General features: G+C 49.6%; 2 protein-coding genes across 5 annotated transcripts in view; one reads left to right on the forward strand and one right to left on the reverse strand.

The window, feature by feature from the left end:
• The window catches only part of Ih (hyperpolarization activated cyclic nucleotide gated potassium channel Ih), a gene marked incomplete at its 5' end in the record, with an annotated part of 50,652 nt that extends 36,281 nt beyond the window's left edge, over nt 1–14,371 (forward strand). For all 4 annotated transcript variants that reach the window (XM_037225868.1, XM_037225870.1, XM_037225869.1 and 1 more), the window contains 4 exon segments: nt 4,466–4,612; nt 6,445–6,562; nt 12,615–12,888; nt 13,397–14,371. In XM_037225868.1, coding sequence (XP_037081763.1) covers nt 4,466–4,612; nt 6,445–6,562; nt 12,615–12,888; nt 13,397–13,721 — 864 coding nt within the window.
• Nucleotides 14,372–14,517: 146 nt separating this feature from the next.
• LOC119103150 (mitochondrial inner membrane protease subunit 1-like) lies at nt 14,518–24,074 on the reverse strand. The gene is made up of 3 exons (XM_037226601.1): nt 23,966–24,074; nt 21,206–21,735; nt 14,518–14,648 (listed from the first exon to the last, which is right to left on the reverse strand). The coding sequence occupies exons 2-3, from the start codon at nt 21,675–21,677 to the stop codon at nt 14,518–14,520; spliced, it is 603 nt and encodes a 200-aa protein (XP_037082496.1). The 5' UTR covers nt 21,678–21,735; nt 23,966–24,074.
• Between the last annotated feature and the right edge of the window lie 401 nt (nt 24,075–24,475).

Here is a 24,475-nt window from a genome sequence, read left to right on the forward strand (position 1 = left end):
TTCTACGCAAATTTCATAGATTTGGTGTTCGACGAAAATCTCATAAAATTCTTAATTTTTATCTATCTGACAGAACTCAGTGTTTCAAAATGAGGAATTAGCTACCTTTGTTCAAAAACGTAACAAGGGGTGTCCCCAGGGATTAATTTCGGTGCGATTCTGTTCATTATGTACATAACTGACTTTCCTAAATGAACCAGTAGCATGGTCCTCCTCTTCTACGCTGATGACTCTTCGACTATTTTCAAGAATAAAGGTAACGTGGAGCTCAAAACAACGTCAATGCACTTTTGCTTCTAATAACTTTTTGGTTTAGTGCAAACTGTCTTTAATTTGGTGCATCAAAAACATTAGCACAGCACTATGCTACCCTTTTACCTCATTTCCAACTAATTTACAGCTTAACGACTCACGTACTGAAGTGAAAACAAATCCAATACCTTGGTGTACTCCTTCACAAACCTCTTGGATTTATGCTTTACATTAATCATGTTACATGCTCATGGAAACATTGGAATAATTAGTAGGATTGGGTACTTCACTGACAGCACGTCACATTCGCTGTATAACAATTAATTTGTTTTCTCATTTGCTCATCGAATTGTCACAAATCATCTGCACGAACTATTTGGGCTCGTGATCAACACGTTGAACCGACATGATCTTTGCTTGTGATCCGATAACACGTTGTCTCGTATGATTGACCCTGATCGCCTGGAGACCAAACCAGTTGATGTATCGCATCAATAGAGCCCAAAAACAAGAAAGGAAAGCTAGACTCGAAACTGTCGGAACTTTCTTCAAATGGTCCGACAACGCTGCAGACCCCACTGTATGCGATGATCTCCGTTATATTTGGAAACATCTGCTGTTGTAAAATCTATTGCTGGACAGATCCGGACTATGCGTTAGGACTGCCTGGAACGATGCAGGGGCCCTTCTAGAAAATTGGCAGCGGCCTGTTTTGCAGAGGTTGTACCTGTTTAGCAACGGTTGTTGCATATTTCCTGAACCAATCATCTACTTTTGTCGCGCTAGTTAACGGATTTTTTTGCCTCCACGCTCACATCCAGAGAGGGTAGAGAGTGGTTCGCATAATCATTACTGGTGTGGGGCGTGCACTTCCATCATGATCCCAGTTATTTAAAGCATAACCTACGCAATGCTGGTATGAACAGATGAAAGCGACATTTTTGCACATCTCTAGCACGGTCATTTAGCAGTAAATGCGATGTGATGTCAATACAAAGCGTTTTATCTCACCCCTGTTCACCGATCAGTATGCTAAGTCGGAGGTGCAACGGACAATGTAAGAGACCTACACCAATGATGCTCGGCCCCTTACCTAAAAGCCGCTGTTCTCCACAGCAGCAGGAAGCCCTAGATAAATCCTTGGCATGTCGCTGCAACGTCCTCCGTTTACAGCTCAGCTCAGCTCAGGTATCAGCTCAGGTATCAGCTCAGGTATTTACGGCTCAGGTATCCGCAAACAATAATCCTCCTACATCGGCAGGGCTCCTTAACGGTATTACATCAAAACCTGACGATTAGCCACGTTCTTCTGGCCAGTCAGCATCTCACGACATGAACACAACCAACAGTAGCCCACAGCCTTGTACTGAACGCAATGCATTACCGCGTGGCGGGCATTCGAGCTCATCTGTCTCAAATGGCACGACGCTTTAAAACGCTGAGTAGCAAACTGATCATGTTCGCCGCAAGATGCTGCGGCCAGCTGCGATTCTTACGACTAGTAATAAGTCTAGTTTTTTGGCATGTTATTCTGTTTAGTACGTGAAGTAAATTTTGGCTGAAAAAAGTCTACGAAAGCACTGATCTGAGGGGCATTGGAAAAAAGCTGTCACCAGCCATTTGTGAGGTCGGCAGTGATATAGCATAGTTTGTAGTATTTCCTCTCACCTACTAAAAACTATCCTGATTAAAGCTGCCATGTTTACCAGCATCTTATCGCTCAACTTGTTCATACAACGAAACGTCAACGTCTTGACATGTGCACTATACATGCTCACGCTGCAAGCGTTAGCGAGTACAGACCAGTGTTAAACTTTGAGTTTCGTCTAGCTGGTATGGTTTGTTGTAATATGGTTTGGTCTATCGAAACATCTTTGCGTTTTCGCAATTTTGGCACCAATTGCCCCAAAAAAGCGTTAGCTTTTGTCACCGATCATATCCGGTAAATCAGACGTTTTTTACTCCTGCAGTTACATTACAACTAAAAAGGGACGAACCACACAAAACAGGGTTAAATAAAACGCAATGCGTCATGAACGTCCTAAATCTTAAAACTGGAACTGTGTTCGTTTCGGGTGTTCCATTCGCACAACTTCTATTTGCTGGTCGTGCCAAAAATATCGGTCGCTGGACGCTGGTCTAACCCTCCCCGGAGGAATTCTTGACATGCGTTGCGTCGACGTCCTGCTTTACCTCTGGAACTAAAGGTATTGTATCAATAAGCAACGACCCTCCTAGATCGGCGGGCCTTTCTCAAGCTACTGCCAGGGAAGCCCTCCAAGGTAGATCCCGGGAAAAGCCGTACGGCGCCCTAAAGAAACCGACCATTAGTTTCACGGTTGAAGCCGGTGAGCTGAGCTTCTCACGACACGAACACAACCAGCGGCGGCTAAGACAGCGGTACATACGGCCTCGCACTGAACCGACTAACCCAGTTCACAACCGCATCGCCAGCATTCAAAGCTATCTGTCTCAAACGGCACGAGGTGCTTAGTAGACCGACCATGTCCGTCATAAGATACAGAGGAAAGCTGTCATTCCCACAGCTGGTAATAAATGTAGTTATTTCGTGTTTTATACCCTCTGGTATCTGGTTCGAATCTCGGCTGAAAAATATATGAAAAACACTGATCTGAGGGGCATTGGAAAAGTACTGTGTCCCTACTGGATTGTGGCGTCAACATTGAAAATGTATGTTTTTAGGCCCTATTCGGATGGAAACTATTGCAAGTGGAAGCATCTGATGACGCAACTCGCTCATACAGCGAAACTTTGATGTTCCAACATATAGTCTACACAGGCTCAAGCTGCAGGCATTAGAAAGTACAGACCTATCTGAAGCATTGTGCGTCACCTTACTAGGATGTTCTGTTATAATTTGTTTTAGTTTCTGCGATTTCGAGCCCAAATAGCTTTTAAAAATGGCCGTTGTCACAGATAACACCCAGTAAAGCGGGAGTTTTTCATCCCTGGTTTTGCACGCCGCACGGTGACGCAGCGCGGCTGGCCCACTTGAAAACGGGCAAAAGTGTACACCGACAAATCTTTTAAGCGAAGCTATTTTACCCGCATATTTTTACGACAAAATATATACGTAATACCTTATATTTTTACCACAAATTCATGTAAATGACACTCAAAACACCTAATGCGTTGCTTGCACATTTCACTGCGACAGTCATTTCGAATACTAAATAAAATGAAACGTTCTCAACAGAGTTTAATAGACGTACTAAAAACCCTTACGAATTAACACCTTTCGACTCTAAGATCCATATTTTCCGCCCAAGCTCACATATGTCATGTATAGTGCAAAAACTGTTAATGGCTTTTCAACCTCCCAGTGCTCGCCAAAAAAAGTTCAGAGATGCCTACATGGTCACGTTTAAATTCCCGAGCTCGCTTCGTATACTTAAACCAAAACAACCACTAAATCGCCAAATATGAGACATCCCGATTGATAAAGCCATTCCGTGAGATACATTGCATGGGCTGCACAGTCGACTCCAGGTCAAGGTTGCCATAGCACTAAGCTGAGCTCGCCTACGGTGCCGATCGGCTCCGGCCTGCCAACCCTCGTGGAACAATCCACATTTGCTGAACCACGGACACCCGAGGTGACCATTGTCAGACGGACCAGCTGGGTCGATGCCAGAGCGTGTCTAACACAGCTATGCCATCGGAGCTGCTTTGCTATAGTCGGGAATGACGGTAATTTGCACCTGCGAACACAGCAGACCGCTGCAGCTGCGGCATATTCTGCATACTTGCAGTACATACCAGGCGCGCATGAGCTGCGGTCTGTGCGACTTGCTACGACCTGCGTGGCTGTTATGTGCCCGTTTGGTGCGAGCTAGAATGTCGCGGATCCTTTTCCTCGTGCCTGCCGGTATCGCGTGGCAAAAATTACTCAAGGCGCATGCTCCTGAGAAGGTTGCATGCCGCAGGAAGCTTCGGAGCTTATAAAACACCTTGCCTTTATTTATTAATGTCATCCCCTTATTCTTCGTTTCTCCCCTGTTCCGACCACAATGTCGTGGAGCACTGTTTCTGTGCGCACTCCCGCGGCTGCCGCCACACGGCGCACCCTGGGACCGGTGCGCCGCGATCGCCCCGCCCGGCGGCGGCGGCGTGCCGGCCCGCCGTGCCGACGGGCCGCGGACGCGTGTCCCGCCGTGGTCATCGTCTGAAGCCCGGCTTCCCGCCGTTGCAGTTGAAACAGGTGGAAGAGTACATGGGGTACAGGAAGCTGCCCCGCGACCTGCGGCAGCGCATCGCTGAGTACTTCGAGCACCGGTACCAGGGCAAGTTCTTCGACGAGGATATGATTCTCGGCGAGCTGTCGGAGCGGTTGCGAGAGGTGGGTGCCGCCAACGCCTGGACGCTCTCGGTCAGTAGAGTAGCTTTGCAGACGGTTCTCCAACATTCTGTATGTTTCAACTGCTAGTTCAGCTGTCTCAGTTTCGGCCATCGCCAACATTCCTCTATGTGTTTGTTATGCGTTGTAACCAGTGGACAATGATATTTGGGCATGGGAACTTGTCAAATGCTGCTTTACAGTGGTTTTAACAATGACAACTAATTTGGCATAGTGAAGTTACAAAACTATGCTTATTTTACTAGTCCAGCTATGGATCTACGTGTCTGGAGGTGAAAGTCGATTTCGGCTTGCTCCAGGATGTGCCTAATTAGGTTTACCTACAAGCAACATGATCAGTCGTAGATCTTGATTGGGTCTGCCAATAAGCGCGGCGGTTAGCCGAAGGGAACCCAGAGATAAAAATCTTACATGAATGATTGATCACGCAATCCTCTTTCTTGCGTAATTTCCCCGCGCTTTGAAAGCACCTGACTATATGTGGGGGTTTGACGAGATTAGAATCATTAACAAGCAAGCCCACCCAACGTAACGGTGCATGTGTGCCATCGTGTATTTGCAAAAGTGGATGATGTGTGCAGGGTTTTCCGCATATCAGAGTTCTGTTTCCCTCTCCTGGAACATCGTGCGGGGCTGACGCATCTGCACTTTCATACCAACGGCGCCGCTGAGAACGAAAGAAAGGATCCCGCTGAGGGCGGGCGCCGTCTAACAAGAGCCGCCCTGGTCCCAAGCTGAGCACTCTCTGGCTCGGCATTCTACCGACACCCGACCAAAGGCGGCTGGCCGGGTCTGATTCCTCTCCGGGAGCTCCTTGGGATTTTACAGTCGTGGTTTGCGTCATTCTTTACATACATAGGATTGCTTTTGATAGCAGCGGTGGTTGAAGGACCAGGCTGGTCAAAAGACGTTCAGATCAATACCTCGAGTACCATTGAAACGTGTCTCGGTATTGACACGCGGTTATTCGGTACCGTAACGAAAAACAACTTCGTGTTATCATATCCAGCATCGTGCTGCCAGATGCACCGCGTATGCCTTCGATTATGAGCTAGTATACCGCCATGCTACCGTTACGTAATGAGTACGGTGCCGGCGATTGTGTCACGGTCACGTGACGGCCCGTGACGTGCCGCCTCCGACTGATGACGTGCCCGTGTCCCGTGTAGGAGGTGTGTTTCCACAACTGCCGCAACCTGGTGGAGTCGGTGCCGTTCTTTATGAACGCTCACCAGACGTTTGTGGCCGACGTGGTGACTAAGCTAAAATACGAGGTGTTCCAGCCAGGTGGGGTGGCGGGCGGCGCCGCGGCGCCAGGGCGCGCCGGCCAGCCGCAGTCGCTGGCGCATGCTCTCACCCTCATGTCTCGCTCTCTCGCTCTCCGTGTACAGCACCTGTGGCCGCCTCCGCTGCCGGCACCGCTTTCATCGTGCCCCGGTCACCCGGCCTGCGCCGTGCCCACCCCGCCGTGTTGTCCCCGCCCGCAGACACCACACTCGCGCCCACACTGCGCGCGGCCACCGGCGTCACAGCGGCCAGGCTCGGACGGAGGCTAGCTGCCGAGGCCAGTCTAGGGACCAGGCTGGTGCACTGGCTGCTGGCAGTGGGTTTAGGGTGGCTGGAAGAGGGAGTTTTCGACAGAACACCGAGTTTGAAATTCCGTACCGAAGCTTGTGACGGGCGCACGGCAAACAGCTGCTCTGAATGGGAACAGTCCGGCCTGGCACTAACGGGACCTCCCATCGCGACACCAGACTGTGAACACCAGCCGCAGACTAAGCATCCCAGCGCTAACTGAGCCTCCTCCTGTCCAGGACGTCATCAACTATAACTGCCGGGCGCTGGTCGCGTCCGTGCCGTTCTTTGCCAACGCCGACCCCCAGTTTGTGACCGATGTGGTCACAAAGCTGGCCTACGAAGTGTTCCAGCCAGGTCAGAGCCGGTTGCATCGGCCGCAGCCCTGCGCTGGCTGCCGTGGCGCGTGTGGCTGTGCTGTCTAGAGTAGTGGGGCGGGGCGACCCCGCATGGCCCGGCGGTCCGGCCGAGCAGCCGCCGCTGGGCGCCCCTCCCCGCCACCGGCCCAGCCCTGACCCAGCCCTGGTCAGAGGAGTGGTGTGTGGTCTGGCTGGTGCCTAGAGTAGGGAATGCGCAGCCGGCATCTGGCCAAGCGTCCAGATGCACCATGCTGTGACGGGCTGTAGAGTGTAGAGCGCCGTGACCCGTGACCGGCTTCTGTATCATACATGGCACGCGGTCCAGAAGTAAATATGCGGTAAGTTCGTCCCATAGCCCAGAACTTATTGCTTATCAGCCGAATTAAGTGAACATACAGGTACGCACTGTATATTAGAAAAAAACAGCAACAATATTACCCCGGAAATGAATGCACGTAAATACGGTTTTAAGAAAGCAGCATCCTGTTTGTAAACATTCCGAACGGGTTTGAAGCACGACAGAACAAATTGCTCTTAACTGATTATATACATTATACATACATTACATACATTACAAGCTGCTTTAACACGCGCCCGGGCGACCGGCTGGATACCCTTTGCACGGGTGTGGGTGTGGGTGGGGGGTCAGTTTGACCCCCTGAGATCTCGGAAACTAAGAAAACTAAAGACACCAAATTTACAGCGTGTGTTAACCTGTACGTGAACTCACTCACGTCAAACTTTGATTTTCCTAGGTCATGGCCTTCGGGTCAAATGAGGTAAAAAGGTAGAATTCCAGGTTAGTCTACAAAGTGCCCCACAGAACTTAAATAAGTGTTTGTGAGCAAGAAGTCACATGCTCATTTAAGGTCAGTGGCCTTATTTGACCTTTTGAAGACCATGGTGACCAAATCATACAAGTCTGCTCTGAGTTTGGCATTTGAATAAGAGACAAGGTTTCGCTAGGCAGTATGTTTCTAAAAACAAAATGATGACCTGGAGCATTTTAGGTCAATGACCTATTGTGACCCCTGAGAAGTTCACGGAAGATGTATAAAGTGGTTCCTGCCATCAGTAAATTCGGAATGAGCACCAGAAGATATCCCATGCAAGCACTAGAGTAATAAAACAGGCTGGTCTTGACCTTGGTCTGACCTTCGTATCAGCCCTTAGGTCAACTTAATTGGCTCGTTCAATATTTTTGGTGCCTAAGAAAGCATCTCAGAGATGTATGACTTCGTCTAACACTCCGTTGTTGCATCAGATTGAACGATTCCCTAGAAATTGACTTCGCTGAAACCATTTCCTGACTTTGACATGCCATAGGTCAGCAACCGTACAATGTACATCTAATTTCTTGACAACAAGCGATCCGCTTTTCAACTATCTAGAGGTACGCAAAATTTGGCGCGGCTACGCTGCGCCGTTCGGAAACCATTCTGGAAAAACCTTCGGGGGGTCAATGTGACCCCCGAAGGATTTTCCGGAATGGTTTCCGAACGGCGCAGCGTAGTCGCAGCACATTTTGCATAGCTGTAGACAATTGAACAGCGGATCGCCTGGCATTAAAAAATGTAGCCGTACTTTGTAAGGTCGCTGGTCTATGGCGGGTCAAAGTCAGACCAAGGTGTCTGCGGAGGCAATTTCTAGAGAATCGTTTAATCCGATCCAACAACGGAGTGTTCAACGGCGACGTACAGCTCTGAGATGCTTTATTAGGCAACATAACGAATGAATGAACAGATTACATTGGCCTAGGGTCAAGAATAAAGGTCAGACCAAGGTCAAAACCAACCTGTTCTATTACTCTAGAGCTTGCTGCATGGAGAAGTTTCTGGTGCTCATTTGGAAAATATCGAAAATAGAAACGCACTATACACCTCCCATGGACTTCTTGAACGCCAGAATAGGCCACAGACCTAAAATGACTCAGGCCAACTTTTTTTAGGAACATGCTGCCAAGCGTAACCTTTGTTGCTGATACAGATGCAAAACTCAAGGCGTTCTTGCATGATTCTGGTCAAGATGACCTTCAAAACGTCAAACAAGGTCACTGACCTTAAATGAGCACGTGGCATTTTGCCTAGAACGGTTATCTAGTTTTTAAGAGCCCTTCGGACACCAACCTGGAATTTGACCTTGTTTGACTCTATTTCACCCGAAGGTCATGACCTAGCAGCCTCAATCTTTAACCAAAGTGAATTTACGTACAGATCAACGCACCCTGTGAGTTTAGTGTCTCCAGCTCCCTTAGTTCCTGAGATCTCAGGGGGGAGGGGCAGACTGACTTCCCATCCGAGTGAAGGGTATCCAACCGGCCACCCGGGCGCGTGTTAAAGAACACAAAGCGTTTAAACACATGTGTTGAAACCGTATGCAAAAGCCCCAGCTCCATCGGTTAAAACATCATCTTTCAATCGTACCCGTGGTCGAGCGTGTTCAGACCAAACTTAAAGTAAATATTGATCTGTAGATAGTGGTATAATCAAGCGCCCCTGAATCATAAATTTTCCCTACTGGTGCTGACGTATTCTCGTTGAGCCCAAGCCAACCGCCAGTTTAAAGCTTCTTCACCATTTTGTGATGAGACGGCTGTGAGTGCTTCAGGGATATTACACGACCAACATTTCTTTCGGACCGCTGGTGTGCATAATTTGTTGACACGACTCAACTTCATAAGCCACTGTAGCTCCTTTAGCTTAATGCCACTAGTTTCCGTGCTGTCTAAATTCTGCGTTTTATTCTACTCTAGAAAAAAACGTTGTTTGCTTCTTGCGCCTTCCTTAGAAATCTCTCCAGTAACCTAGCAAGAGAGACGGAGAGATCATCGCTTAGGGTAGACTTCCCGGTGTCCTATGTGATAATAGATTATCTACAACAGGCTGTATACTTCCACCATCCATTGCGTTCGATTTAATTTACAATCTGTGTGCTGGCTGTCAATAGCTGCTTGAAAGCATTGCCGGTCATCTGTTCATGTATGGCGACTGGTGATGGTGGCGATTAGTTAATATTTAGAACAATGGTGAGCGCCTCGTGTGACCCGCAAACTGAGCTCCCCGCAAATGATGACCATTTCTGCCTGGATGTGATCAAGACTTGATATCTATATGCAGCTTGAGTATTGCATTGCACCTTGGAATTTCACTTCCGTGATCGCCACTTCCGCTACTTTTTAACAGGTGCCGCGGTGTCCATTGTCGCGCAGCCGTTTCTGGAAAGAATACAGTGGTGGTCATATCAGCACCTACAGGCCATTGTTCGAATGAGATCCTGGACCTTCCATATGGAAACTGAACAAGCCGTTAACTGGACCATTTTGTTCCTGCACTCCCGTAATCTAACCAATTCGAAATTTAGCAGAGAATGAGGGTGTAGTTTTGTTCCCGTTTCGTTGGTCTGCGATTCGCTGATAAACAACAACCACATCCATTTGGTAAACCGCCACATTCATTTGGCGGAATAGTGCGGTCCTGTAGGCTCGGGCATTCATTCCCATATCCACTAGTTGACGTATCCTCTTCCTTTCATGGTATTTTCTGTTCTAAGAACATATCTGGCCTTTTCATTTCATACCGTATATTGTTACATCCTTCAAATAGATATTACCGTTAGCCTGACATCACAAACGGTATCGCTTTCAAGTCCAGCCTCTGCACAGCCAGGACCCTCATCCGAGACGCACTCCCCACCACAAAACGGCGCGTGGTTCTCCGTGACGTCATTTGTCGGCACGACCGCGCCGCTGGGTGTAGCACCAGACTGTCCCCTCCCCCACCGGTTTATCGGTGGGTGCAGGCAACGCTGCCGCCGAGTTACGGCGTCGGCTGCCGCCTCATGCACGGTACAGACTGGGATGAGGCCGAGCTGCAGCCGACGTGATAAGGTGGGACGCAGGGGCGGCGCGCGGCACAGCGCCACGCCGCTGCTGGGCCAGCGGCGGCACACTCCACATCCCCAACGTCTGGAAGTGGCTTGGTTACGTGGGGCGGGTTTGGTGCCTCAGGGCGACATCAAGGAAAGTTTTCATGTAATTACTGAGTTTTGTTCCAGGCCTTATACACCGGTTGGCCACCTCAGCGACAAGGATGCCGCTCCGCGACTGCAATCCCAGCTGGGTGTCATTTGTAGTTGGCCACATTCTGATGTCCCACTTATCGCCATCTGGGCCTGCACTCAACCATCGGCCTGGAGACGGCCGGATCTATACCTGGACGTGGTCTGAAACATTGATCACACCGTTCTATTAGTGTCCTGAGACCCTTGCCCTACGATGGATTGCTGACAGACCAGCCTACGCTGTCACCTGCCTGGACGTTGGTGGCCTGGAATCTCGTAGGCGGGTTCAGTGGTCTGCTGCCTGCGCACCGTCTAGCGTTTGGAGGAGGAATGGTGTAGAGAAACATTATCACTATTCTTTTGGTGCTTATTCACGGTGCACTTGGCGTTTAGCTGCCGCAGTCAGGGATTCATAAATGCAGTTGACAAAATGGTGGAATTTGTAATGAGCAGGTGTGGCATTTGCAGGGTTAATAAGGCATCAACACATGCATGTGCATGACTGGAGAATCTTGTCGGTATAGAGGAACGCTCTGGAAACCAGGCTAGAAATAAAAGAAAACGGAATAATGCCGTTCGCTCGGGCATTCATGGCTTAAGCCAGGCTTCCACAACGCGTTACTTAAACATTGGTCTGATAGGAACGATCACGAATGCATTGCATTGAAAATCCAGCAGAAACCAGCCGAATGACACCATCTGACATTAAGCACTGACATTCACATCCAGCTGCTTCGAGATCAGCAAGCATTTTGCGCAGCGAGCTGCTTCAGTGTCCGCGTGCCGTCGATCCTTGCTTTTCGCCTCTGTTTATGTCAGTGTGGGCCAGCATAACCCGCATGATATGCCTGGTCACTGTGTACACACTCGAGGCAAGTGAAAACAATGCGTTGGTTCATGCTGTGCTCGACTGCAGGGCTGCAGAAAGCTGTCACGCTAGCTTTTAAGTGCCATCAGTCTCGTCGGTGTGTTCTTTTCATGGTGAAGAGAAAACGCTGTTTGGCAATGTGAACGAATTGATGCTATTTCATACATGTGTTCAGTAGGGCGTCTGAATGCGGTATTCAAAGCTACACTATTTTAGTTCAGTTTCCAAGCTAGTCGTGCCAAGCGATTTCTGCAACCATTTCAGCTTGCAAATATGCTGATGAGGATTGCATGCTCCAGAGAAAGCATGCGATGTCTGAAATGTTACTGGTTGTTGTACTTTCAAATTGTTCTCGTTCGTGATGTTCTGTACACCCAGATTTGTGTGGCAAATCCAAATATTGCTCATGTTTGTCGTGCACAATCACATTATTCGTGGACATGAACGAGGTCATCGTGCTCTTGTTTGTCAGCTGTTACATTATTTTTCTAGGATATTAATTCGACTGCATTTGTAAATATTTCCTAAGCTTCAGACCAAGCATCCATTTAACTGTATTCTAAAATATACTTGCGCTGGGTTCATCTTCAGCTTTGAAATTTTGCATGCGCAGACCGTTTCTGATATGCATCTTCATTTTTTGTGGCATATGTTTGTCTGGATGCTATACATTTTTGATCAGTTACAGCTGTGAATAGGCGTATAACTAAAGTTTTCTTCGAGAGAGTAGACATACCAAATTTTGTCCGAACTCCTGAGTATTTCGACTGCATTGCTGCGAAATCGTCTCATTTCTAGTGTAAAACCCCATTGGCTCAAGGGGGGGGGGGGGGGATGTGCCGTTTTATTGACGGGTCCAGCTAACTAGCATTGATTGCTGCATACACGTACACGTGTAAACCACATACAGTTTGTGTGCACCCTGCATAAATTGCAACATGTTCTGTCCGTCTATTCTCGATAACAAAAAAAAAACAACACAAAAACACACACACACACACACACTGCTTGACGAGCCCAGATATCTGACACAGCTGGCATTCCGCTGATCCAGCACAAGGTCAGTCACTGTTCAGTCCACCTGATGCTCCCCTGCTTCTCACTGGCCGACCCACACCCACAGGCGACATCATCATCAAGGAGGGCACCATCGGCAACAAGATGTACTTCATCCAGGAGGGCATAGTGGACATCATCATCAACGGCGAGGTGGCCACGTCGCTCAGCGACGGCTCGTACTTCGGCGAGATCTGCTTACTGACCAACGCTCGCCGCGTGGCCAGCGTGCGAGCCGAAACCTACTGCAACCTGTTCTCGCTCTCCGTCGAGCACTTCAACGCGGTGCTCGACAGCTACCCACTGATGCGGCGCACCATGGAGAGTGTTGCCGCCGAGAGGTGAGAAGCGCCACCTATAACCGGTCGGCGGCCGGCGACGGCGGGCGCCGGGGTAAACGGCGCTAGCGACGCTCGGGCAGTGAGCTCCTGCGAGCGGCTGAGGCTGTTTGTTCAGACGGGTCAGCGTGGCCTTCGCGCCGTGTGACGCACGTGCGCAGGGCGAGTGCAGCAAGCTTTCCATCCGCTCCACTTCCGCGTTGTCTATACGAAGGTCATTGGTAATGCCACGATGTGCTGGGCGAGTCAAACTTCGGAGCGCCGCGACTTTTGTTTCCGGTCATTGCCTATTTAATGCCTACTCGGTGGTGCGCCGGTAGCGTTATCAAGCATGATACCATGTGAAAGCGAGCAAAGGAGTAACACTGACTGTGCATTACAGCAGGGGCTGCTAAAGCTAACGACAGGAGATAAACCACATCACCCACAACTCACTCTCGAACAGTCGTCCAGCCATCCCTAGTCAGTGGCCGGGCGGCGAGCGAACCTGACGCGCACGCGCCGCCGACAGGCTGAACAAAATCGGCAAGAACCCGAGCATCGTGTCGAACCGTGAGGACCTGCAGACCGACTGCCGGACGGTGAGCGCCCTGGTGAGCGCTATCGCCGTCCAGGAGCCGGACGTCGGCCCCAGCTCCGACGACGACTCGGAACCACAGCACAACAGCATCAGCCTGCACCACCTGTCCATCGGCCGGGCGCTGGCGCGCCTGCCGCGCCCCAAGTCCGAGAACAACTTTGCGCGCGCCGAGGAGGCGACGCGCCGCGCCGGCAGCCACCGGCCGTCTTTCCACAAGTCGGACATTATCTTCAAGTCGGAGGTGGGGCACGGCTGAGGCCGGCCGGGGCCGTGCGCCGGCACTGCGCACCCGGAGACGCCCAATCAAACCCGGCCGACGGCCGAGCCGGCGGCCCCACCGCGCGCCGGGCCGCAAGCCGTTGTTGATTTTGTATTGTTTTACATAGGGCGTGTTGCGGCGCCGTGCGTCGCGGGTAGTGTGGGGCGGCGCCATTTCGGCCGCGCCGGGGAGGGCGCGCCAGCTTTTTCGTCGTCTCGTGAGCCCCGACCCCGGCCGCCGAGTCGCGGCAGCGACGGTCCGCGCGCCCCGACCCCTCGCCAGTCGCCCGCGGTAGAAAAGTGCCTGGTCCATGGAAACAATGCAGGTCTTCAGAGTGATATATTGGTGTCTGGTGTCTTCGCGGTGACTGTCGAATCTCACAGAGGGTGTAACCGACCGGTTAAGGGGCGTGGACCGTCGCTGCACCCCTCCCCAGATCTCACCGAATCACGCGCAAACTGGTGTGTCGTAGGCCTCAACACCGCTCCATCCTGTTTTGATGTAGCCTAGGTGCCTGGAGCGATGTTCAATTTTCGAGCAACGGGCTGGCCACCAGCGTCCTCTGCGGTCGCACTTGTGGGGACATCTGAGTAAAGGTGGCGCTGCGTGCAGACGGAATTTTTTCATTCTCCGTGGGCTATTGTCAAGCTGGGCACACCAGCGTGCAGGGGAAACATTGACGCTGCGCCAGCGGAAAGCCTGGCAACTGATCTGTACATACGGAAGCCAGCTGCGGGGCAGTGTGCGACGGGGCTCAGGCCTGCGCCATGGGGAAGCGTGAGCGGATAGCTGATCACGGGCCGCATCGGCTGCCGACCAGCGGACATGTTTCGCGGCAGATGCGGCCGTCACGCTTGGCCTGGCCCCTGCACTGCGTGACCTCGACGCCAGTCTGGCAGACACCCAAGCGACCGCCAGGCGCCGCTGACGCGCCGAACTCGGTCGCGTCAGTCCGCGTCAGACTCCGTCAGTGAGCCGACGGCGTCAGTCGCCACGGAATCCGACCGCCGCTTATCCGTGTTACCCATAGCAATAGGGGAGGTTTCGCTGAGTCCCAACGCTTCGCACACGAGCCAGTAGACGGGACGGCGCTAGGGCAGACTCCACGCGCGGCGAGGCCGGCCGGCGGGGTCAGCGGCCCGGGCTCGGCCCCGCCAGGCTCCCGTTCAGGGCGTGGCAGCCGCGGGCACCGCTGAGGTCACGCCAGGTCACGGGTGCAGGGGTGCCCCATCCACGGCCGGCACACCGTAACGGTAGCCCTAGAGGGTAATGCGTACCTATGTGTAGTAGGCACGGAGTCACGTTGTGATAGATATGGAGCAATATTAGCCTACATAGGGTGTAGCGCTCATTTCCTGTATTATATCTTGTACAAGCAGGTATTTTTTTAAAACAGAAATAAATTATATATTTAAAGCCTAGAACCGTTGTTTTCTTGGCGCGTACGCAAGATTCCGAACAGATGCGACGACTACTCAGCACACAACAAGGAGACGTCTGTATGACGACCACCGCATCCAGTAGCCGTGCACGAACAATGGAATTAACTTATCACATGAAAGCCATGTTTCGACACTGACCACCACTGTTGTTTCATTATCAGCGGTATTACGTTAGAGTGGGTGGGTGGGTGGAAGGGGAAGCCAGGGCCAGTTTAAGTAATTTATTAGAGAAATAAATCAGCATCAGTATCAGACCAGTGTACCGCACCATGGGTCGAGGCTATACCATGCGTTTAAGATGCCAAAAATATTGAAAACCCCATCATATCGCTCTGATGTCTGTCGAGTACAACAGTCCAAGTCCAACCCACGCTCAGCCTACACACGCGGCACCCTCAAAATCAGCCAAAACAATGCACGTGGTGTATGTTGGCGAGCTGGACACAACAGCGTGTTGAATATTTGGCGAGGGCATGCCTCGAGCTCCGGGGCTAAAGTTTGATTACGACTCTTACAACCCGAAATAGCCCTCCGCTGATGTGCGCCTTGCATTGAAAAGATTCGTCTTGACCTGGTGTTCTCGAACCCACCATTGGATACCATCCACGAAAATAACCTTACGTGTTTGGGTAAACATGTCACACTTGCGCGCCAAGCCCACGCTCAGCCCATACAAAAGGCCCTTTCAAACCGGCATAAAATACATATGGTACATTTTGACGAGCTGCACATCACGGCACGCTCCAGCGCTTAGTACATGCAACTGAAGCATGCATGGCATATTCTTGGCGTTATGCCTATGCAGGCATATTCAAATGAGGATCAGCAACGATCTGGGACTGTCACATTTACTTTTGCATGGCGGCCAGTGGAGCTCATTTGGGCGATCCTTCGACGCATCGGAGTCTTTGCGTGCAAACACACAAAGTGTAGTTATGCTTTCCCATAAAATATCGGCTGAGAGTATAAAGTTTCCCACCCATTCATGCAAATGACATCACGGTCGGAAGAGGGTCACTTGATATGCTTTCTGTGGGACCTGAGCCGTCAGTGCTGACCTGAGCCCCTCCCTCTCCAGTATTCCTCTGAGACCCCTCAATGCATATCAGCAGAGGGAGTACTGACCCCAATACAAATACAATTACATTAGTTATTGTTACGCTAGGCAGTAGGTACCTCAAGTCATCACCATAAGGATCATGCCAATTTTGTACCAAATAGTGTCCTGTAGGAACCTGATGTTTTTGTTATGCTTCCTCCTTCATATGTTAAGTCAGTCTACAAAAGTTTCACAAATGATGGCGTTATGATGACGACGTCAATCTGCAAACGTTTCAAATGATGACGTTTGGATTGGGACAACGAACAATCGACTGCAATATGCGACAGCTTTTAAAAGTACAGGGTGGCCCAGATAAAAGTCTACGCACGGTTTTTACAATGGTGGGAAGCGTAGGTAGTTGCAGGGGTGAGAAAGGTGTCTGTTCTGTCATCGACTAAATTCGGAACCGTCTAACCTGGCAGCTGGGGCCAAATCTTTCATAACCCGTCGCAATATATCTCTAAATACGATAAACCACAAAACTAAGACAGGTTTAATGCAATGCGGCATAATCATCAGGCAACTTTGTTTCCGGAGTTCATTTGTGCCTAAGTATCATTTGCTGGCCATCACACACCGAATGATTGAGACTAAACTACTGCTGTTCTACTACTGATACTAAACTAAACCACTCCTCACAACTGTGGGAAAAATACGTCAAATATGTGGAGAAAACTGTTTTAAGTGCGCTTTGGAGACATGTTCAGCCATTTTTCCTGCACCCCCCCCCCCGCCCATCCCTTCAGTGTACGTATTTTGCAAAACCGCATTCCTGTAGCCCTTTATTCACCGATCACATGGTTCTGCAAGAACCTGACAATATTACTTTTGGTTTTGTGACGTCATCATACAATCAGCTGGAGGCATAGGCGCCTTTCATTATCTTCACACAATACTTTCAAGTGCCAAACTTAAAGTAGGTACCTGACGTGATCCCAACCACTTAGGGCAAAACCCACGCAATATTGGCATCAACAGATGCAAACGACATTTTTGAGCACCTCTGGCAACTTCATTTAGCTTTATATGCATAACGATGGCAATAGAAAGCGTTTTATCTCACACCTGTCCACCGATCAGCGCGCTAACTCAGAGGTGCAATGGGCAATGTGAGAGGCCTACAACATTGATGCTCAGCCTCTTACCTCATATTCACTGTTCCTCAGCAAAAAAAAAAAAACGGATAAATCTCTGACATGTGTCCCTCCAACGTCATCCGTTTACGGACTGAAACTACAGCTCAGGTATCCACAAACAACAATCCTCCTACATCAGCAGGGTTTTTTGAGCGATACTACATTAAAAATTGACGATTAGGTACGTTCTCCCAGCCAGTCAGCTTCTCATAACAAGAACACAACCAACGGAAACCCACATCCGCGTACTGAACCCAACGCATTACCGAGCGGCCAGCGTTCAAGCCATCTGTCTCAAATTGCACAACACTTTAAAAGGCTGCGTAGCAAACCTGATCACGTCCGTAGCAAGATGCTGTGGCCAGCCCGTTAGATAGCCTTCGGCCAGCCATGATTCTTAAGACTAGTAATAAGTCTAGTTATTTGGTATTTTACACTGTTAAGCATGTGAAGCACATCTTGGCTGAAAAATTTGTGGGAAAAAGACACTGATCTGAGGGACATTGGAAGAGCATTGTCATCACTAAATGCATCGGCAATGCATTGTGCAACGTTGAGATAGTACAGTGCAGAACAACATTAATATAGTAGTTTGAAGTATATTTCTGGCACCTGCTAAAAACTATCCTGGTTAAAGCTACTATGTCTGGCAACAAATTGTGACCCAGCTTGCTCATGAGCGAAACGTCAGCGTTTTGACATGTGTTCTATACATGCTCACACGGCAGGTGTTAGCGTGTAGAGACGAACACTAGGCTTTGAGTTTCATCTAGCTAAAACAGGAAGTCATAATATGTCTGCTCTGTTGAAATTTGTTTGCATTTTTGTAATTTTTCCACAGTTGGTTCGCAAAAGTGTCAGTTATTGTCACCGATCATATCCGGCACATCAGAAGCTTTTTCATCCCTGAGTAGTTGTCGCATAAGCTTGTCTGTGGAGTCTGCGCAACATGATCAGCGACAGCGGCAGACATCAGTGCTCCCTTCCTAAGATTAACCAAAACATTTCCTGTGCATTAAACCTCATTGTAAGCTTTTCATAAACAGGCAGCTCACATTAACTTGAAATGGTACGTCACTTCCCCGCAGGAACACAATTATAAATCTACGAAATATTGACAATTTTAAATTTAACATCGAAAACGCGAAATCAAGTGGTCGAAATCCGGGGAGAAATCAGGTTTTGGGGTACTTTATGTCGACTTTTTCGGCTGAGCCCCCAACCAATTTTGGAGTGACAACCCTGACGGTCGGAATTAAGCAAAATCGTCGGGTGATGTCATGTCATATCTTACAATACTCACAGCAACGCGCTGAAATAAGCCAAGGGTACATTTGAGACACGCGCATTTCTGCGAGCTGTTTGAGATCCAACATGGCCTCATTCGGTAATTGAAAGATCGGCCGTTTTCCTTCCGATGAAGGGACGAGAAACTCAAGCTTCCGGGCAGCATTTTTGTCAGGAAACGTCACTTCATTATGTGGCCATATACCAAAGCTGACAAATCGCAGCAATCTACGGCCAGTACTAAAAGCCGTCTAGATATGTCGCACATTACACCACGTGCGCCATTACTGGAGCACGCTGTTGTGTTCAGCCCGTCAAGATTCATCATACGTATCGCTTTCAACATTTAAAATGGATCGAATGGGCTGACGGAGAGTTAAACTTGGGCTAAGCAGGTGAAATCTGGCGTGCTAATAAATAGCTCTACACGCACTCCGCTTACAACGTAATGGACCTGAACTTTTCGGGTCATGAAACTATTTTGAGCATAGAACATGCGACATGTCTGGAGTTTCATTTCACAAATTGGTTCAGCATGCCATTGTGTTCAGCTCCTTGATGTAAACTCAGTATACGCATATGCACAGTTTTCGACGATTTTTGAGGGATCGCTTGCATGGGCTATGCATGGGTTGCACGTGGCATGTCAATGTGCCTATCAATATGTCACACCTGTCAACAGAGCCGGGAATGTGTACAACTGATCATCTACACCAATCCATTATACCAGACTACACAGTCAGCTCGGGCGCACCGAGTAGTTTTTGAGCGAATCAAGTAAACATTTAGGCATATTTTTCATTCACCGGTGTTCTTGATCTACCAGATGGATTTTCTTTTTACGCCGTTAAAAATTTTAGCTTTGTTTTAAAAATTATTCCTTAGCGGGCGGGGTCGCGGGGTGATATTTTCAGTCTGGCGCCATTTAGAGCGCGGCGTTACGATCGAAGACAGCGCGAAGGTGGGTTACATTTCAGTTGTTCGCTATTTTTTAATGTTGTAAGATACCTTCAGTTCATTATAATTGCCTGCTGGTTGTGAGAAAAATCCGCAACTATTTAGGGCCGCAGAGTCCTTTTATCAACTCTCTGCCATAGCACAAACGAGCCTGGACGCACTTATGTCCATAACGCGAGCGTTCCTGAGAAAGACAGGACACCGATTGTTGATAAAACATTACAGGGACATTAGTAATGCAGTACACTGCGCACAAACGCGTGCAGTTCAGTGTGCTGCAAACATCCCGTTATCACATGTCATATAGCGAGTACACGAACGAAACTTGTGCAACGGATCATTTTCATGAAACTGTCCAGCCATGATGGAAGGGTCGCAACAGAGGATGTCCACGCCTTTATTCCGTACGCCAGTAAACATCACAGCACGTGGGTAAAAACTGAAGCTCGGACAAAACATCTGAGATTGTAGTGTGAGCTAAACGAGGGCAATGCTGCATCTACCAAGTACAGCCATCCGGCACTCCGACCGCTGCGAGACGTAGGCGCGTGGAATATAGGCATAGACGAAGGCGCGTCCTACGTTTACTGGACGCGCCTACGTCAATATAGGCGCGGAATATAGGCATAGACGTAGGCCGTGACGTTGGCGAGTCCTACGTTTATTGGACGCGCCTACGTCAATATAGACGTGGAATATAGGCAAAGACGTAGGCCGTGACGTAGGCGCGTCCTACGTTTATTGGACGCGCCTACGTCAATATAGGCGCGGAATATAGGCCGAGACGCAGGTCGTGACGCGTGGAATAGTGGATAGTGGCCGCTGGAGGGGTAAAAGAGGCCTCCTGAAGGGCATGTCCTGATCATGACAAGCTAGTGTGAGCTGCGGGCCCTAGATTCTCAGACAGCAGCAGGCACAACAAAACGCTTATCGCATACGCGCCATCTTTCTTGAGCAACACTTATACACACCGCGCCACGCCCCCTTCGTCATGAGTACGCACAATGGGAAAACATCGAACACACGCGACGGTGGCACCACACTTCGTATTTTGATCTAATCAGTAGGAAAACCACTCAGACGGCCGGCCAGCAAATATCAACATGAGGCCGCCGTGCAATTGTACACCGCGTCGCGCCCACGGCGCTAGACGCAGACGCCCGGACTGCACTCAAGACTGGGGGGAGGCCATTAAAACAAACGCAAACAAGCTGGACATAGCCAGCACAGTCGTGCACAATCTGGAGCATTAGGAGACATCTGGTCACACTCGTGACGGCCTCTAGCAAGCTTGATCTGAGCACCCATCGTTAGGAATGGGACGTGAGCAATCAACAAAATTTAAAGGTTTCTGATCGCAGGCCATGTTTTCGACGCGGCGACAGCGACGCACGCGGCGCCGCTTCGCCCAGCTCGCTTCACAGATGTACTCAGCACCGCCATTCCGTGCTCGCGATCTAGACCCCTCCCCGCCCCTTCCATTCACTAAGAGCCGGCTGCCGCGGCGCCCCGGGCCCCGGAGCGCGCGCGGTCAGCAGCCGCGGCCGGCCGCCTCGCGGCGCCGTCGCCAGGCGTGCGCGTCGAACAGGCCAGCGTCGCCCGGAGGCCAGAGCTTGAGCAGGGCGCGGCCGCGCACCAGGCCGGCCGGCACGGCGCCGAAGCTGCGCGAGTCGTTGGAGTTGGCCGCGTTGTCGCCCTCCAGCCAGAGGTGGCCCCGCGGCACCAGGTGCTGGCCGCGAGCGCCGACCCGCTCGCCCGCCACGGCCGTCACGCGCTTGCAGATGTTGTGGCGCGGGCTAGACGGCGAGCGCACCACCACGATGTCGCCGGCGGCGATGCGCTGCCGCAGTGGACTGATTTTCTCGGTGACGATGACGTCATGAGAGCTGATGGTCGGCTCCATGCTGGGGCCGGTGCAGATGACCACGTCGGCTACGTACTCGGTAGAGCAGTGTACAATGCAGCCGTACTTGACGCAGGCGGCCAGCACGCCGGCGGCGCGGCCACAAAGCGTCGCCATGCGTCCCATCTCGGCCGCCGCGCACGGGCGCCCCGGCGCTTCCGATCACAACACCAGCCGGCTCCACCTAAACCGAGGGCATAGCCAACATTTAGTCGATTGAAAAGATGCACACGTAAATCAGAGAAACACTCGTGCAGAGTTGTAAAGAGGTGCTGGCAAGATGGCAATAGATAATTATCACGCTTGTGTCTGACTCAGTTCTTCCTTTCTGGAGCACAGGCTTACGCACATCAAAACATCAATGAGTTTTAAGCTGGTTACCCTGAATTGCACCTTCTGGCTGAACTGAAGAGCGCAATATTGTTTAGTCTACCGCGCGACAAACATGTGCATTTGTACCCCAGGAACCGCATTTAAGTAATTTGTCCACTCTATTATTCAGCAACTGGTCAGGACACACATGCTGGCATGCGATGGCCATACTATGGCAGTGCGTGACACGTTAAAATGTCGGTTAAAATTGTTCTAAAACATCCGAAAGCAGTGATCACGCAATCTCGTAACTTGCATTGGCCTTGCATAAATTAAGAAACATATTATGGTGGATCTTTACAGAGAGTGGAGTGAGGGTGGTGGATGGTCAGCACAGTGGGCCCATATGACATTTGGTCATAATCTCACATTACACAAATGAAGTAATGCAAAGCCCCCCCCCCCCCCCCCACCACGCACAACCTTATACAGGGGAGGAGGTCGCGGCCGGGTCAGTTTCGAGAGGTCGCGAGATCAGATGGAAGAGGGATAAACTTGCAGCAACAATATTTCCAGGCTTTCAACATACTCCAAAGGAGGCATCCATCTAAGCTGCCACCTTCCATTTCCCTTCCAATGACCAATGTACTGAAATCCCTTTTTTGATGAAGCCAAGGTGGGTGTTGGGGAAAGCTATGTTGTTGGATGATATATAATTCAAGACTTAGCATGAGTATAGCTTTGATGAAAGAAAGCTGCAGCATGAACAGAATACACTTAAATTGTTATCAGATCTGCATCATTTAAAAACCAACAAAACTGCTGATGTTCCTAGTCTTACGGCCCATGGAACTTGAATGGAACCAACCAAGCACATCACATGTAGTGTGTGGTACCCTAACCCATCACTCGCTGCATCACATCTAATCCTAGCTGGATAAAGCACCATTAAATTTGTGATCAAGAGCCCCTTTTTATTATGATGTTGTCCAAAAGGATAGATGAAACACACAACTTCCATGTCTAGAGCCTGAACACTCTGACTTTGGCCCAAATAGTCAAATGGACCAGTGGTGTGTAACTATAAGATAACTATAGGGTGAATGTAAATATTCGCACTACCCACAAAAGGAGCCCAGATATAAGCATTTCCACATACCAGCATATTGGGAAATACAGAAAGGATTTGACAACTGAAAAAATCACTCCATCATTAGAAACCTTAGAAAAATTGGGACATGGGTAGAAAATGTAATGAGTGCAAAATGGTACAAGACACTCATGATCTTATCACTTACTACCAGATTTCAAAAATTTTCATAGAATTCCTCAATCTTAATATGGGGCTCAGCTTGAGACCTTTCTTAAATGCTGAACATTCAAAGATTTGTTCCCATTCAATCACAGGCCCAGAACATACACAATACATTTCAGATCTCAAAATGCATTGGATGCTACCTCTGCTCTGAATACAATAGACATCCAGTGATGGGACATGACAGTCATCATTGTTAGTATAGTAAATGGTGCCATGAGTGTGCAATGTGATAGCAGGTAATTGATCTTATTAGGTTCACTTCCAAGTTTAAACTCCTATAACCCACACGACCTTGAGCAAGTAGCTGTAGGTGTCATGGCAAGCCAGACTACAAACAATATGCATTACACAGAACATTCCTGGTGTAGTGACATTGTGGGAACAATGCCCCCATGCATGTTGTCAATGCTGCGTCCAAAATATTTGGCTTAGCATATTTCTTTTGTAATGTCATGGCCACTCAGAACTGCATATAATCACTGCCAATTTCAGTAAACATGTGTACAGAGAGCCAATATTTTAGGGAATTATGGTGGAAAGGCAGCTGCAGAACATCAAACTTAAAAAAAAACACTTGTCGCACAAACAAAACTTTTTTTAGCAAAAATCCAGCACACCTCGACCTGACCTGAGTTAAATGCATGCAAGCACAAAGTGAAGTGCACCAACATCGTGTAGGCGTCAGGCGCAGTTCAATTGACTAGCAGACTAAATGACTGAGACAGGGCGTTATAACCAACATACAAACTACTGGGCCCATGACGTATTGACTTTGGTGAATTACCTGGGGCTCTGCAGATATCTAAGGCACGCACCTCAATCAGATTATGGGGCTCGAGTGAGGGTGTGCCCAGCTACCTTCCTTCGTCGCTCCCAGCGCCGCCAGCGCTTACCACCAGCACAAACCACGTACTAAACTCATCCAGCACACGAATATCTCTTTTCTGCAAACGTATTATTTGCGCCACATACGAAGTAGGCGAAGCAGAACGTCACATCCAAATTGCAAAAAAGGCGGGGCAGCTTACAGCCAACAGAGTTCATTAGTTAGCACTTACCACCAGGCGTAAGAACTAACAACTGGGCTCATAAGGATTGGCGAACTTCTTTCGGTTAAAAAAACGTAAACGGCCTGCCTATTGCACATTTTGCGATACTTGCGACAATTTTGACACTTTTGCCAGCGGCAACGTGCTTCGCAGGCGGCATCAGTGACGAAGATTCGCGTCGGTGTCAATGGCTGTTTATGGAGCCGACCTTGTGACCGACATGCTAGCCCCACTCACATGTATGT

Source organism: Pollicipes pollicipes, unplaced genomic scaffold, assembly GCF_011947565.3.
Source record: "Pollicipes pollicipes isolate AB1234 unplaced genomic scaffold, Ppol_2.1 Scaffold_5724;HRSCAF=6776_pilon_pilon_pilon, whole genome shotgun sequence".
Classification (NCBI taxonomy): domain Eukaryota; kingdom Metazoa; phylum Arthropoda; class Thecostraca; order Pollicipedomorpha; family Pollicipedidae; genus Pollicipes; species Pollicipes pollicipes.